General features: G+C 43.5%; 1 protein-coding gene across 1 annotated transcript in view; it reads left to right on the top strand.

Annotated features, from left to right (window-relative positions):
• plekhh3 (pleckstrin homology, MyTH4 and FERM domain containing H3) overlaps positions 1 to 14,344 on the top strand; it is a 183,488-nt gene extending 169,144 nt beyond the window's left edge. The window contains exons 9-13 of the mRNA XM_028818731.2: positions 263 to 399; positions 2,507 to 2,621; positions 8,873 to 9,406; positions 9,544 to 9,744; positions 12,401 to 14,344. Coding sequence (XP_028674564.2) covers positions 263 to 399; positions 2,507 to 2,621; positions 8,873 to 9,406; positions 9,544 to 9,744; positions 12,401 to 12,529 — 1,116 coding nt within the window. The 3' untranslated portion in view covers positions 12,530 to 14,344. The remainder of the gene's footprint in view (positions 1 to 262; positions 400 to 2,506; positions 2,622 to 8,872; positions 9,407 to 9,543; positions 9,745 to 12,400) is intronic.
• Positions 14,345 to 15,139: the final 795 nt, after the last annotated feature.

The following is a 15,139-nucleotide window of genomic DNA, read 5'->3' as shown; positions in this document are numbered from 1 at the left end:
TTTTCACCATTGTCTGCCTTGTTGCAGCTTAGCCATTCTAACTCACAATAAATAGCCAAAGCAGAGAGGAACAGGAATTTAGACTTGGCTGTCATCTACACTGGCACCCTTGTTTCATGTAGAGGCCCACGCTGGCTATCATAGTTGGGGGATGTTTTTAAAAAAAGTCGTCTGATAGCAGATTTGGGGAAGATAAACGGCTGCCCTGCTGTCGGCCTCAACCTGCTAGTCAGTCAGTCACCTTTGGGTCCAACTGTTTCAGGTGGTGAAGAAAATGGTGCAGCATCTGGGCCTCCAACACAGCCCTAACACCTTCGCCCTGTACGAGCAGAACTGCCACCGGGAGTGGCTGGTGGCCAGCAGCAGCATTGTGGCCGACGTCCTGACCAAGTTTGAAAAGTAAGTGTCACTCGTCAGTCCTCATGGGGACACAGAGACGGATGAGGGTGGGGGGCTACAGGTAGCTACATATAATGCAGAACCGCACAGTCTTACAAACACACACACACACACACACACACATATATATATATATATATATATATATATATATATATATATATATATACAGGATAGATAGGTGTGAAAGGCACTATATAATAGATATGTGTGTATATATATATATATATATATATATATATATATATATATATATATATATATATATATATATATATATATATATATATATATATATATATATATATATATATATATATATATATATATAGAGAGAGAGAGAGAGCGAGAGAGATACACATATATACAGCGCATCACTTTTTCCACATTTTGTTATGTTACAGCCTTATTCCAAAATGGATTACATTAATTTTTTTCCTCAGAATTCTACACACAACACCCCATAATGACAATGTGAAAAAAGTTTACTTGAGGTTTTTGCAAATTTATTAAAAAATAAAAAAAATTGAGAAAGCACATGTACATAAGTATTCACAGCCTTTGCCATGAAGCTCCAAATTGAGCTCAGGTGCATCCTGTTTCCCCTGATCATCCTTGAGATGTTTCTGCAGCTTCATTGGAGTCCACCTGTGGTAAATTCAGTTGACTGGACCTGATTTGGAAAGGCACACACCTGTCTATAGAAGGTCCCACAGTTGACAGTTCATGTCAGAGCACAAACCAAGCATGAAGTCAAAGGAATTGTCTGTAGACCTCCAAGACAGGATTGTCTCGAGGCACAAATCTGGGGAAGGTTACAGAAAAATTTCTGCTGCTTTGAAGGTCCCAATGAGCACAGTGGCCTCCATCATCCATAAGTGGAAGAAGTTCGAAACCACCAGGACTCTTCCTAGAGCTGGCCGGCCATCTAAACTGAGTGATCTGGAGAGAAGGGCCTTAGTCAGGGGAGGTGACCAAGAACCCGATGGTCACTCTGTCAGAGCTCCAGAGGTCCTCTGTGGAAAGAGGAGAACCTTCAAGAAGGACAACCATCTCTGCGGCAATCCACCAATCAGGCCTGTATGGTAGAGTGGCCAGACGGAAGCCACTCCTTAGTAAAAGGCACATGGCAGCCCGTCTGGAGTTTGCCAAAAAGCACCTGAAGGACTCTCAGACCATGAGAAAGAAAATTCTCTGGTCTGATGAGACAAAGATTGAACTCTTTGGTGTGAATGCCAGGCGTCACGTTTGGAGGAAACCTGGCACCGCTCATCACCAGGCCAATACCATCCCTACAGTGAAGCATGGTGGTGGCAGCATCATGCTGTGGGGAAGTTTTTCAGCGGCAGGAACTGGGAGACTAGTCAGGATAAAGGGAAAGATGACTGCAGCAATGTACAGAGACATCCTGGATGAAAACCTGCTCCAGAGCGCTCTTGACCTCAGACTGGGGCGACGGTTCATCTTTCAGCAGGACAACGACCCTAAGCACACAGCCAAGATATCAAAGGAGTGGCTTCAGGACAACTCTGTGAATGTCCTTGAGTGGCCCAGCCAGAGCCCAGACTTGAATCTGATTGAACATCTCTGGAGAGATCTTAAAATGGCTGTGCACCGACGCTTCCCATCCAACCTGATGGAGCTTGAGAGGTGCTGCAAAGAGGAATGGGCGAAACTGGCCAAGGAGAGGTGTGCCAAGCTTGTGGCATCATATTCAAAAAGACTTGAGGCTGGAATTGCTGTCAAAGGTGCATCGACAAAGTATTGAGCAAAGGCTGTGAATACTTATGGACATGGGATTTCTCAGTTTTTTTATTTTTAATAAATTTGCAAAAATCTCAAGTAAACTTTTTTCGCGTTGTCATTATGGGGTGTTGTGTGCAGAATTCTGAGGAAAAAAATGAATTTAATCCATTTTGGAATAAGGCTGTAACATAACAAAATGTGGAAAAAGTGATGTGCTGTGAATACTTTCTGGATGCACTGTGTGTGGATGTCAGCTGTTCTGAGGAGCCATGCAAACACGACCTTCATTCTACACACTGACTCAACTTGACGAGGTCCTGCACGTCCATCCCACTCACATAGAAACTTCCTTTGTTTGTAGCCTGACCTCCAAGGACCCCGACAGCCAATGGAGACTCTGCTTTAAGGTCTACTGTTTCCTGGATACGGAGAACATTCCCATCGACAGCGTGGAGTTTCTGCTGCTTTTTGAACAGGTATGGTACGGTGGTACCCAGTCGTGTCCTCAAACATCTCCCTTCTCGGCCTTTTAGAAACTGAACTGGTGGCCGTGTGAGGTTCAGACTCGATCGGGATTGTCCAACATCTACCATGTATACTTACGTATAAGTCGGGAAAAATCGGTCATAAAATCAGACCCCGACTTGTACGCCTGTAGCCCTCCAATCTCTCATCAGTTTCTCAGACACATTGAATTTTGTTGCAGCAGCGCAGTTACCAATTTCTTTTGCCACTTCAACGACTTTTAATTTAGAACCAGCTTCCTATTTTCGTCTGCCTGAACGCTCCATCGTAGATAAGGGTTGCTCTTACGATAAAGGTGTGTGAGATACAAAAAACACAAATCAGTGCAAATGTTACTTCGGAATAGTGTGGGTATCACCGTGTGGTCACTCACTTAGGTACAATACATAGCAAACAAAGGCTGTGTGCCCCATGGTGACTCTCGGGTGGGCACTAGCATATCGTAATCTCTTGGACCAATAGCATGAATTTTCCGCATTCGACTTCTATGACCAACATTATAAAAGATCGTAAATTATACAGTCAAATCAAGTGCTGACTTATCCGCAGGAGAACTTAAACGCGAGTATATACGGTAGCTAATTGTGCTTCACTTAGGCGGCCACTCCTAACATTTCATCCTGAATTATCAGGGTAACCACAACTGGGTGAATGAACATCGTCAGTCAGGCAGTCAGTTTCTAATCTGCTTAGTCCAGAACAGGGTCGGGGGGCTGGAGCCTATCCCACCTAGCAATGGGTGCAAGACAGGATAAAACCCTGGACAGGGTGCCAGTCCACACACCCAACCGCCCACTAGGGACAATTAATCTTCACCAGTTCACCTAACCTGCATGTCTTTGGACTGCTAGAGGAGACACTTGGGGAGGACCCCCTGTGCCACCCAGGTTTACACGTTGTTATGAAAAGTCTGTTGTGACATCCTATAAGACGGTGTCTGTCAGCCTGTGGGTCACCAAGTTGCTGTTGTTTATAATGGTAGAGGGTCGCAGTGGGTCTCTGCTCCGACAATTGTGCTCAATCCCCTCCATCCCATAATCGATACACCAAGGGGGAGCCCAAGCACAGACTCTTGATTCAGTAAAAGGAATCCTACATCGCTCTGAGGATGATTACAACTGTCACAACATGGGGTAAGGGGGTACATCCCTGCTGTAACAATTCCCTAAGGGGAACTCTAATTGGTGGATTACGGAGACACTTAAATGGGAAAAATTGGGTCACAACACCAGAAAGGCTGAGAAAAAACACGGTGAGACAAAGACGCCACGTGCATGAAGGCCGACTCTGGTCAAGCATCCACGTTTTATAGGATCTCAAACCGGGAAAAGTCCAATTCTCTTGATCTGTTCAGAATCTTTTCAAAATTTGGCAAGAATTTACTAGTAAGCTTATGGGGGGCACGTGCCGAGTCAGTTTATTTGATTTGCTGTTTCCTTCTGTTTGTCGTACGGGTCCCTAAGTTTTTGTGGATTGTCTTTGGAAACGCAGCATGGGACAGTCGTGGCCAAAAGTTCTGAGAATGACCCAAGTGTTGGTTTTCACAAAGTCTGCTGCCTCAGTGTTTTTAGATCTTTGTGTCAGATGTTTCAATGGTGTACTGAAGTAGAATGATGAGCAGTTCAGAAGTTTCAAAGGCTTTTATTGACAATGACATGAAGTTTATACAAAGAGTCCATATTTCCAGTGTTGGCCCTTCTTTCTTTTTTAAGACCTCTGCAATTCACCCTGGCAGGCTGGCAATCAACTTCTGGGCCCAATCCTGACCGATGGCTTCTGGGCCCAATCCTGACCGATGGCAGCCCATTCTTGCAGAATCAGAATTGGTGGGTTTTTGTTTGTCCATCCACCTCTTGACCACTAGTTGTCAATGGGATTAAAGGTCTGGGGAGTCTCCTAGCCATGGACCCCAAATTTTGATGTTTTGTTCCCCAAGCCCCCTTAGTTGTCACTTTTACCTTATGGCCCGGTGCTCCATCACATTGGTCACCATACCATTGTTGGATGGTTGCTCTCGGAGAATGTTTGGGTCCCATTCTTTATTCATGGCTGTGTTCTTCTGCCAGATTGTGAGTGAGCCCACTGCCTTGGCTGACATGAAGGGTCTCAGGATGCTTTACTGTTGGCCTGACACAGGACTGATGGTAGCGCCGCTCACCTTTTCTTTTTACCATATGCCCCAAACAATCAGAAAGGGGATTCATCAGAGAGAATGACTTGACCCCAGCAGTCCAATCCCAGAATATCAGTCTGCCCCTGATGCTTTTCTTGGCTTCTCTGCTGCCCTTCTTGTCACCCACCAGGCCGTCCTCCACAAGTCTCCACCTCACTCCCACCTGACTGCTGCCATTCCTGAGCAAGCTCTGCCCTGATGGTGCCCCCCCAATAATACCAAGCCATAAATAAATAATGGGAGCAAAACATCCTCCAAGAGCAACTTCTCCCAACCATCCAAAAACAGTTTGGTGACCAACATGATGGAGCACCGGGCCATAAGGCAAAAGTGAGAACTAAGGGGGCTCAGGAAACAAAACATCGAAATTAGGGGTCCATGGCTAGGAGACTCCCCAGACCTTTAATCCCATTGAGAACTTGTGGTCAAGAGGTGGATGGACAAACAAAAACCCACCAATTCTGATTCTGCAAGAATGGCCTGCCATCAGTCAGGATTGGGCCCAGAAGTTGATTGCCAGCCTGCCAGGGCGAATTGCAGAGGACTTGAAGAAGAAAGAAGGGCCAACACTGTAAAGAAATCCTAGGGTCTTATTTAATCCAATTCATGCGGCCATTCACCCCCACTCTGCGATGGGATCAAATAGCATTGTTCATTCATGTGACCAGTTTCTATCATTCTCTGTCAGCAAAATCGATACTATCCGCCGTGGCATTGTTCAAACGGGCTATTAACTACTGTTAATCATGACATTGTCTTAGAATCCTCAGATCTAGTCTCACTTTCACAGCTAAAAAGAACTATTGACCCCCTTAAACCAGCCCCCAGTCCTCTGGATATGGTACCACCACGTCTCTTAGTGGAAGTCTTTGATGTGTTGGGCCCACCCTTATTAGCCATCATCAATGATTCTATTAGTTTGGGTGTTGTGCCCTCATTTTTTAAACATGCTGCAGTCCGTCCCGGTCTAAAAAAGGCAGAATTAGACCCTGGAGTTTTAGCCAATTTTCGTCCAATTTCCCAACTGCCGTTTCTGGCTAAAATTTTAGAAAGAATTATTTATAATCAATTGGTTGATGACCTTAACTCCAATAATTTATTTGAGATCAACCAATCTGGCTTTAGGCCTTATCATAGTGTTGAAACGGCACTCCTGAAAGTGTTCAACCACATCTCTCTTATTACAGACTCAGGTGATGCGGCAGTCCTCCTCCTCCTTGACCTGTCCGCTGCCTTTGACACCATTGACCATGAGATATTGAACATCTTGTTGGGCTTAAAGGGGCTGCTCTTAACTGGTTCAGGTCATATTTAACTGGTAGACACTTTTCAGTGACTTTTAATTCATCATCTTCTACTGCTCCTCTTAAATGTGGTGTTCCTCAGTGATCCATTTTGGGTCCTATTTTATTCTTTATATACCTTCACCCTATTGGAGCGATGTTTTAGGAAATTTAACATTTCTTTTCACTGCTATGCTGATGATATTCAGGTTTATATTCCTGTCTGCAACTTTACAACAAATCAACTCCACAACTGTCTTTTTGAACTAAGATCCTGGATGGCTAATAATTTTCTTGATCAATCAAAATAAAACAGAGGTGCTTATAGTGGGTCCATCAGCTAAAGACCAAATTGGTCTTGGACTTCTCGGCTCTTTCTCTGTCTTTTCCAAACCTCAAGTCCGCAATCTTGGTGTTACCTTTGATAGTAACCTCTCTTTTGAGAAACAAGTACCCTAAGTTCTTGTCTATAAGCCGCGGCTTATCTAAGGAAAAAAGTTGTGAAAATGAAAAAATAGAATATCGGCTTATACATAAGTCCGGCTTATACAGTAATCCCTCCTCCATCGCGGGGGTTGCGTTCCAGAGCCACCCGCGAAATAAGAAAATCCGCGAAGTAGAAACCATATGTTTATATGGTTATTTTTATATTGTCATGCTTGGGTCACAGATTTGTGCAGAAACACAGGAGGTTGTAGAGAGACAGGAACGTTATTCAAACACTGCAAACAAACATTTGTCTCTTTTTCAAAAGTTTAAACTGTGCTCCATGACAAGACAGAGATGACAGTTCTGTTTCACAATTAAAAGAATGCAAACATTTCTTCCTCTTCAAAGGAGTGCGTGTCAGGAGCACAGAATGTCACATAGATAGAGAAACAATCTCTAGCAAACAAATCAATAGGGCTGTTTGGCTTTTAAGTATGCGAAGCACCGCGGCACAAAGCTGTTGAAGGCGGCAGCTCACACCCCCTCGTCAGGAGCAGAGAGAGAGAGAGAGACACAGAGTTTGTTTTTCAATCAAAAATCAATACGTGCCCTTTGAGCTTTTAAGTATGCGAAGCACCGTGCAGCATGTCGCTTCACGAAGCAGCTGCACAAAAGATAGCAACGTGAAGATAATCTTTTAGCATTTTTAGACAAGCGTCCGTATCGTCTAGGTGTGCGAACAGCCCCCCTGCTCAATCCCCCTACATCAGGATCAGAGAAAGTCAGCGCAAGAGAGAGAGAAAAGTAAGCCGGGTAGCTTCTCAGCCATCTGCCAATAGTGTCCCTTGTATGAAATCAACAGGGCAAACCAACTGAGGAAGCAAATACCAGAAATTAAAAGACCCATTGTCCGCAGAAATCCGCGAACCAGCAAAAAATCCGCGATATATATTTAAATATGCTTACATATAAAATCACAATTTAAATGACCGCTACGCGCGTGTGTTGACTCGGCGACGCCCAGAGCAGAAAGAACGCGCTCCAACCGCGCCATGCGGGGAGTGAGACGCCAATATCTCACACTCTCTCCCCCCTTAAAGAAATTAAATGGGTGCAAGTGAGACCACTGACCTCCCTCCCTTCTATTAGTTATAGGTTATAGTACGTTCTGCTTATCCATGAGTCCGGCTTATCTATGGTAAGATTTTATTTTAAAAATTCGTATGATTTTTGGTCTCCGGCTTATAGACAAGAACCTAGGGTAAATTCTGTAGTCAAGAGTTGCTTTTTCCAACTTCGTCTATTAGGTAAGATAAAGCCTTTTTTATATTCTAGGGATCTTGAGATAGCTACTCATGCGTTTATTTTGTCTCGCCTCGATTACTGCAACTCGCTGTATTCTGGGATTAATAAATCCCTGATACGCAGGTTACAGTTGGTCCAGAATGCTGCCACTCACTTTCTGGTTGGGGCAAGAAAGTATGACTCTGTTTCTCCTATTTTAGCTTCTTTACACTGGCTGCCTGTCAGTTTTCGAATTGCTTTTAAAGTCTTGTTGCTAGTTTTTAAATCTTTCCATGGGCTTGCTCCTGCCTGTTTATCTGAATTGTGTGTTTTACACCAGCCATCCAGAGTGGTTAGATATTCTGGTCAGTTGTCTCTGGTTGTCCCTCATACCAAGTGTAAAACTAAGGGGGACAGACAGGACTTGTGCAGCTGCTGCGCCTCACCTGTGGAACTCTTTACCTCATCACATAAAGGAGTCGTCTACAATTGAACTGTTTAAAACGATTAAAGACTTATTTCTATTCACTTGCATTCCATGACCTTCAGTTTCCTCTTTGTGATTATATAACATTACTTCTATTTATTATGTATTTTATTTTATGTTCATATATTTTATTTCTATTTATGTTTTATGTTAATTTGTTTTTTTTTTCTTTTATTCTATTATTATAAAGCACTTTGGCCACAGCTTTACTATGTTGTTTTAAATGTGCTATATAAATACATAGACATTGACAAAGATGGACTCTGTGCATAAACTTCATGTCATTGTCAGTAAAAGCCTTTGAAACTTCTGAACTGCTTGTCATTCTACTTCAGCACACCAGAGAAACATCTGACACAAAGATCTAAAAACACTGAAGCAGCAGACTTTGTGGAAACCAACACTCGGGTCATTCTCCGAACTTTTGGCCACGGCTGTACTTTGATTTTTTTAGATTGGACTCCATTTTGTTCTTGATATAAAGGAAATTTTAAATGTCAATGTTTCCTAAATGTTTCCTCTCTCTCCCCTGCCCTGTTTCACCAGGCTCATGAGATGGTAGTCCGTGGGCACCTGCCTACTTCAGAAGAAGACCTCCAATATCTGTCAGCCCTGCGGCTCCAATCCTTGAACGGAGATTTCAACCTGCATGCCCCCGTGCCCCCACTCGAGGAGCTCTTCCCAGGACACTTAATTGAAGTGCGTGCCTTGGCGTCTGCCAGGATGTTGCTAACCAAACCATCCAACTGCTCCTCGCGTTTCCACGCGGGCTTTCTGTCAGGGGCTCTCCACAATGGGCTCTGGGGCCAGATGGCCGCACACAAACAGAAAGCTGAGGAGGACCTGCGGCTCCGGAGTCGCATGAAGGAAGAAGGCTTGTCTGTGATGGCAGCCATTGTGGAACGGTGGAAGCTGCTGCAAGGCCTGAGTCGGGAGGATGCCATAACTACCTACCTGTCTAACGTCAAGCAGTGGTCTGGGTTTGGCTCGACACTCTATGACATTGACTTCTATGTCGTGAATGTGCCAACTTTATGGGAGAAGAGGAAGGGGAGCAGCGCCTGCTTAAACAAGCATGAGGTAAATTACACCAAAGCTTGTGGGCATCCTGGTCAAGTAAAGCCTATAAGTAAGAATGATGAGGGTGGCGGGCAAAATACAGAATAGCTGGCAGAGAGGGAAATGAATGTCAACTTGTTTGGTATTTGGCTTTTCAGATTTCTACAGAAAACTGCCTGCACAGAGTGTGGCTGGGCATCGCCGCGCAGGAGGTGTCGCTATACAAGCAGGGGCACCGGGAACCTTTTGAGTGCTTCAGCTACAATCAGATCTCCTCCTTTGGCATATGTGAGGGCAATACCTTCAAGATTATTATGGCTGAGAAGGAGCTCATCTTTGAGACCAGCAGCTTGAGAAAGGTTTGATTTTTTTTTTTACGCATTACGGTCAAGTCACAGTCAGATTTATTGTGAAAATTTATTGAAATGTGGCATAAAAGATAAACGAAAAATACATTATTACCAGTTCCATGCAGAGACTGCCAAGGTCCACCACTGAACATGTGGGAATTAACTGCTAGGGCACCTCTGCCTACTGGAGAACTTGAACTTTTAAGGAATACGCCACCCAAAAATGATTTTTTTTTTTCTTAGAAGTAGTTTGTGGAGATGGCCGAGAAGAACTTTTAATGTCTTCAGGCAGAACAAAATTTATGGCATAATAGGACACCAATGCTGGGCAACAGTAAATAATATCAAAAAGCCCATGGAAAAAAAAAAATCTCACACGTTACTCGTGTTGTGTATCTCGCAATGTCCCAAACTTTTAAAAAAAATTATTAAATAAACACTCTCGAGACGCAATCAGACGTGAACACGCAGTTGAATTGAAGACCCCCACATCATTCATTGGTCTCAAGTCCAGCCTATTCTTTGGCTAACATTGTGCTTTACATGATAGCAACAAGTCCACTGAGAGACATGTAAAGATTAAAAACCAGGTGAAAACGTACAATCCGCTTCGTGCTCGTGTGTGCATTCGAGACGCTTCCAACAGCAGGAGGTCACTTCGCCCGTCAAGTTCTACGGACTGCTGCTGAATAATCCCAAGGTACTTCAGCGGTTAGCTATGAATGGGAATGTGACAACGGGAGGCCCGTCTAACAGTTCAGAAGCTCATTCCGGTTTTGTTCACAAGATCGTCGTCCAGCGGTGGTTTATTTAACAAGTTCAGAGTAAAAAAAATCCACGGTGTGAGCTACAACTGGACGACTTGACGTGTGGATTGTGTGGCACAAGTAACCTGAGATTTCCCAAATGGACATTTTTAATACTATTTACTGTTGGCCACTACAGATGCCCTTTCTATCAGACACTTCATCTGATCTGCATGAAACAGGACATGAAATTACAAATTCTTTCTCGGCCATCACAAGAAAAAACAAGTCAACCCTTTGGAATCCCCTGGATTTCTACACTGATTTGCAACAACATGTGGTCTGATCTCCATCTAAGTCGCAATTCTAGATAAACCCAATCTGACTTAATGACACACACAGCTGGAGACGGTTTCATGACTTTAGTGTGCATTCATTCACAGTGCAGACTGGACAAAGGAGACGATCTGCTACGTGAACGTTTTCTTCAAAAGCTAACATCTAGAAAGGTGTTGCATTGAAGGAGACGAGATTGGAGTTATGGGTCACACAGGTCGTCGCACTGACCTCAACCCACTGAGATGCTATGCTATGACCTGAAGAGGGCTGGGCAGTCAAGACAATCCAGAAATACTGATGGAATAAAACGGATTTGTAAGGAGGAATGTGTGAAATTCATCCTCGGCATTGGGCGAGCCTTCTAAATGGCAACAGGCAGGGGCAGACTGGCCATTTGGGTAATGGCCGGTGGGCCGCAGACTCTGCTCTGCTCATGGGCCGGCCGTTTCATGAAATAAATTTTATGTACAGGTTACTGTTTGACATTAAAAGTAATTTTCTAAACTACTAAACATTATCTGTCCGGTACTGTCCTATATAATATACCGCGTGACGTCATCAAGTTGTTTTAGTTGTCAGAACACAACGTTGCAGCGAAACATTTGGTCAAAACTGCCGATTTCTGTTTCGATACCGCTACATCTCGGTTAGCATATACATTATTGCAATTTATTTTATCTCATATCTAGTATTTAAATTCTTCAGTACTAAGAATTACTTTAGATTATGTATTATGCATTTTAATGTTCTCTGGTCGTCGGAGTGAGCGATAATTAGTGGTTTTCAGCTGCGATTATTAGTGTGATCAAATAAAGTTATAAAGCACAGGACAGGAATTTTTCATATTAGGATGGAACATTTATAGTTTATCGTTAAGTTAATGGAACGTTTCAATCATTATATAGAATTTATTCCATTGTAAATGAGCAGCTACTCGCCTATTACGGTACTGGCACTTGGACATGACATTTGACATGTACTCTAATAACGTGTAAGCCGTGTTAGTAAATTTTTATTTTTCATTAAATTTTATTTCTAAGCATGTCGTCATTTTAAGTTGTGCCTAGACAACAGTGTACAGATTAAGTTTGGCAACAATTTAAATAGAATTCATATCGTAGGCTCATAGCAAGTAGTGAGCCACGTGCTCATCACAAATTTTAAGAAAATTACAATGAATAACGGGCCCAGTGGGTCGAACTCGTCCCCTCACTCGCTGAAGGATGCCTAGGCTGATTTTGAGACCCAGTCCGCTCCTGGCAACAGGTAATGTTTGGTGGGAGATGTTTCTGTTAATAGAGGATCTTAAAATCCTTTTTCCACCCTGCACTATGAATGAGTACTCGGTGAAGACGTGGAGAGTTACACCTGTGTGTGTTTTATTAGTTTGGTCCCATTGGGTTTGTCTTGAATTGCCACTTACATGAAGATCAGACCACATGTTGTTAGGAATCAGTGCAGAAATCCACAGTTTGCTTCCTTATTCTTGTAACTGTTTACAGGGTGTCAAAATGAATGTCACTTCTGTCACCAGTTTTCCTTTACCACCTTAACTTGACCTTTTTTCCCCCCCTTTCTAGCTCAGTGAAATCGGCCAGCTTATGAATGCATACATCGCCATTGCCCACAGGAAACACCAGAGGAGGGCAGAGGACGAGCTGTTTGGTCTCTCTTTAACCATCCCAGAGTCGCCATCCCACCCAGTCTAAGGGCTGCTGCACCACGTGACACTCCCTCACCGAGCAGTGGAGCTTTGGGCGTCCTGTCTGTCACCCCATACTTGGCATTTGGTGGAGAGAGAGAGAGACCATCCTACATTGTCATACGCAATTCCTTAAAGAGCAGCAAGTGTTTAGCTGCTGAAACACAATGCCAGATTGTTGGTCTGGATGGTGACAACAGGAAGTACCCAAGACAGTGGTGTAGGACAGATGAACTGTATCTGCACACTTAAATGCAGGACTGAGGCAGGCCCTCAGCCATGCAAGTGACACAACGAAAAGCAGTGTGCCATCTTGGATCTTGATGGGGTTTGAACTCACACACAGGCTCAATCGACAGTTTGCTACAGCCGCCACCTGAATGTGCCCTGTGAACCTGCTGGGGACCTCGGGTTTGGCTCTACACACATTGGAGCAACTCCCTCTGCTCAATTCACCCCTTACAGCAAGCCTTCCATGTATCCAAAGGTGTCATCCACAAGCATTCATGGCCTGTGCCTCCTGGAGAGACATTGGAGGTGAGGGAAATAGGCCTTTCCCTTCAAGTGCCATTCAATTTGCAGGGGGCTTAAAGAAGGGCACACTCTGCACTGCATGACGGCAGCATGCCAGGAGTTAAGCAGCAATCGTCCAGCATGGCACCCATCGACAGAGAAGGGGGGCGGTGTAAACAAAAGGATGACGACTTTGGACTGGATCTGGAAAAGTCGGTGTATGTAAAAGGAAGAGGACAGAATATTTTGTGCAAAACAAAAGATATATATTTTTTAAATTTTCTATTTAATTTAAATTTTTGTTTTATGTTGGAGCTGCACCGACATTCCTGTTCTTATCTGTGCCATCATTTTAGGCCGGTTGCAGCCACTTTTGGTCTTGCAGGATAGCAAGTGAATAGAAATGACATTAAGATGCATCATCTGAAAAGAACTCCTTGCTTAAGTGCACTCAGCGTTTACTACAATTGTGTTCTCTCTTTGTATTTAAAATTGGTCCCTTCAGTTTGTGTCATCCTGGATTGGCTCAATCAGGAGTACAATTAGAGAGACCAAGAGGTTAATTCACAGCCTCAAAAATCAGATAACACCGAAAAACAAAATGGCCATCCTATCGGACCAAAAGTGCCCACCTGTCCTAAGCAGAACCCTCCTCGTGATAAGAGATGTGCTTGACGTTAATAGTGTGAGCTGGATGGAGTCCATGCAATTCTGAATTTTGCTGAAAACAAGCCACTGTAATTTGACATCCATGTGCCTTTAACTTGTGGCATGGTTTCAAAACCAAATGACAGTTGTGTCTGGCTGGGTGGTTTTAAAGCCACAAATACACTTGGTTTCATTTTTTCCAAATATGACCAAATGCTGGTGACTATTTATAGCGGACATCTGCGAGTGAGCACATCTCCACACGTCGTCAGTCAGGACCCTCGACCAGAAGAGTGATGCTAACCTGTTGTTAGACAGCGTTGTTGCTGTATTACCTGTGGGTTTCTGTTAAAGCTGCAGGCAGCTTTTGCGTCTGTCGTTTAAATATATTATAAAAGGCAGGGGGCAGTTTGAAGTGGGTGGGTAGGAGGGCTGGGCTTTTTATTTAATTTGTAAGCTGTGCGGTACATCATTCTATTTGTATAGGCAGCTGCATAAAATTTGTAAAGACCATTTGGATGTGCAATTTAATGGCATAATAATTAAAGCACCCTGGAAAAAATGAGCGTGTAGCGCTTTTGTTTTCGAGTGCTGTAATGCTTGTTTTCTGTTTTTATGAAGCAATGTCAAAAATGAGACTGCTGCCATTTTCTTTATTTTTTGGTGCTTAACAATAAGCAAACAGCAAAGGGTAAGCGGATATGTCCTGGCGGTCTCCTTCCTGCACTTTTTTATACCTGCTTTGCCTCTTTGGCCACGATTAACATTACAACAGCAATTCATGCAACATCTGAACAAAAAAAGGTAAGGTGTTGCACAGTTTACCACTATGTGCCGCCATTTGCTATGACTAAATAAAGCACCTTTTCCCCTTAGGTCTTAATCGCATTTCATGTCTTTTCCAGCAGTTTTCAGCCATAAACTGAATTTGCATAATCTTCTAGAGTTGTGTAGTATGCCATCACCAGTAACTTGGCCCAACAAAAATAAAACAGGCTGTGCATGGGAATGGATAACCGCTAAGCACTAACACAGAAGTTCAGTGCCAGCACGGGGATAAGAAACAGTATTCTGGACCTCATCAGCAGAAGAGAGGCCTGTCTGAGGAAATTGGAGATTGAGGCCGAACTCACTGTTCCTGTGTAGCCTTTGGAAACCAGCTCCGTCAGACAGCATGTTATTAGCTATAAGAAAAAGGGAGAAAGCTTGAAATATTTGTAAGTACATTTTTGTTTATATAATTTCCTGACACTTTTATCCAAGGCAGCTTAAAACATCCGAGATACAATTGGTTACATTTCTTCTGTTTTTTCTTTGGGGAACAGGCAGGTGAAGCGACTTGCTCACAGTCACACTGTCAACAGCGGGATTTGAAGCTGTTAACCACTGCATGCCTAATGAAAAGGCGTCACACAGTCATGTAGTTTCCCAACGTAATCGGACATCCCCAGAGATT

Source organism: Erpetoichthys calabaricus, chromosome 14, assembly GCF_900747795.2.
Source record: "Erpetoichthys calabaricus chromosome 14, fErpCal1.3, whole genome shotgun sequence".
Classification (NCBI taxonomy): domain Eukaryota; kingdom Metazoa; phylum Chordata; class Cladistia; order Polypteriformes; family Polypteridae; genus Erpetoichthys; species Erpetoichthys calabaricus.
The sequence above is the reverse complement of the archived record's forward strand: the minus strand, read 5'-3'. Positions and strand labels throughout refer to the sequence as shown.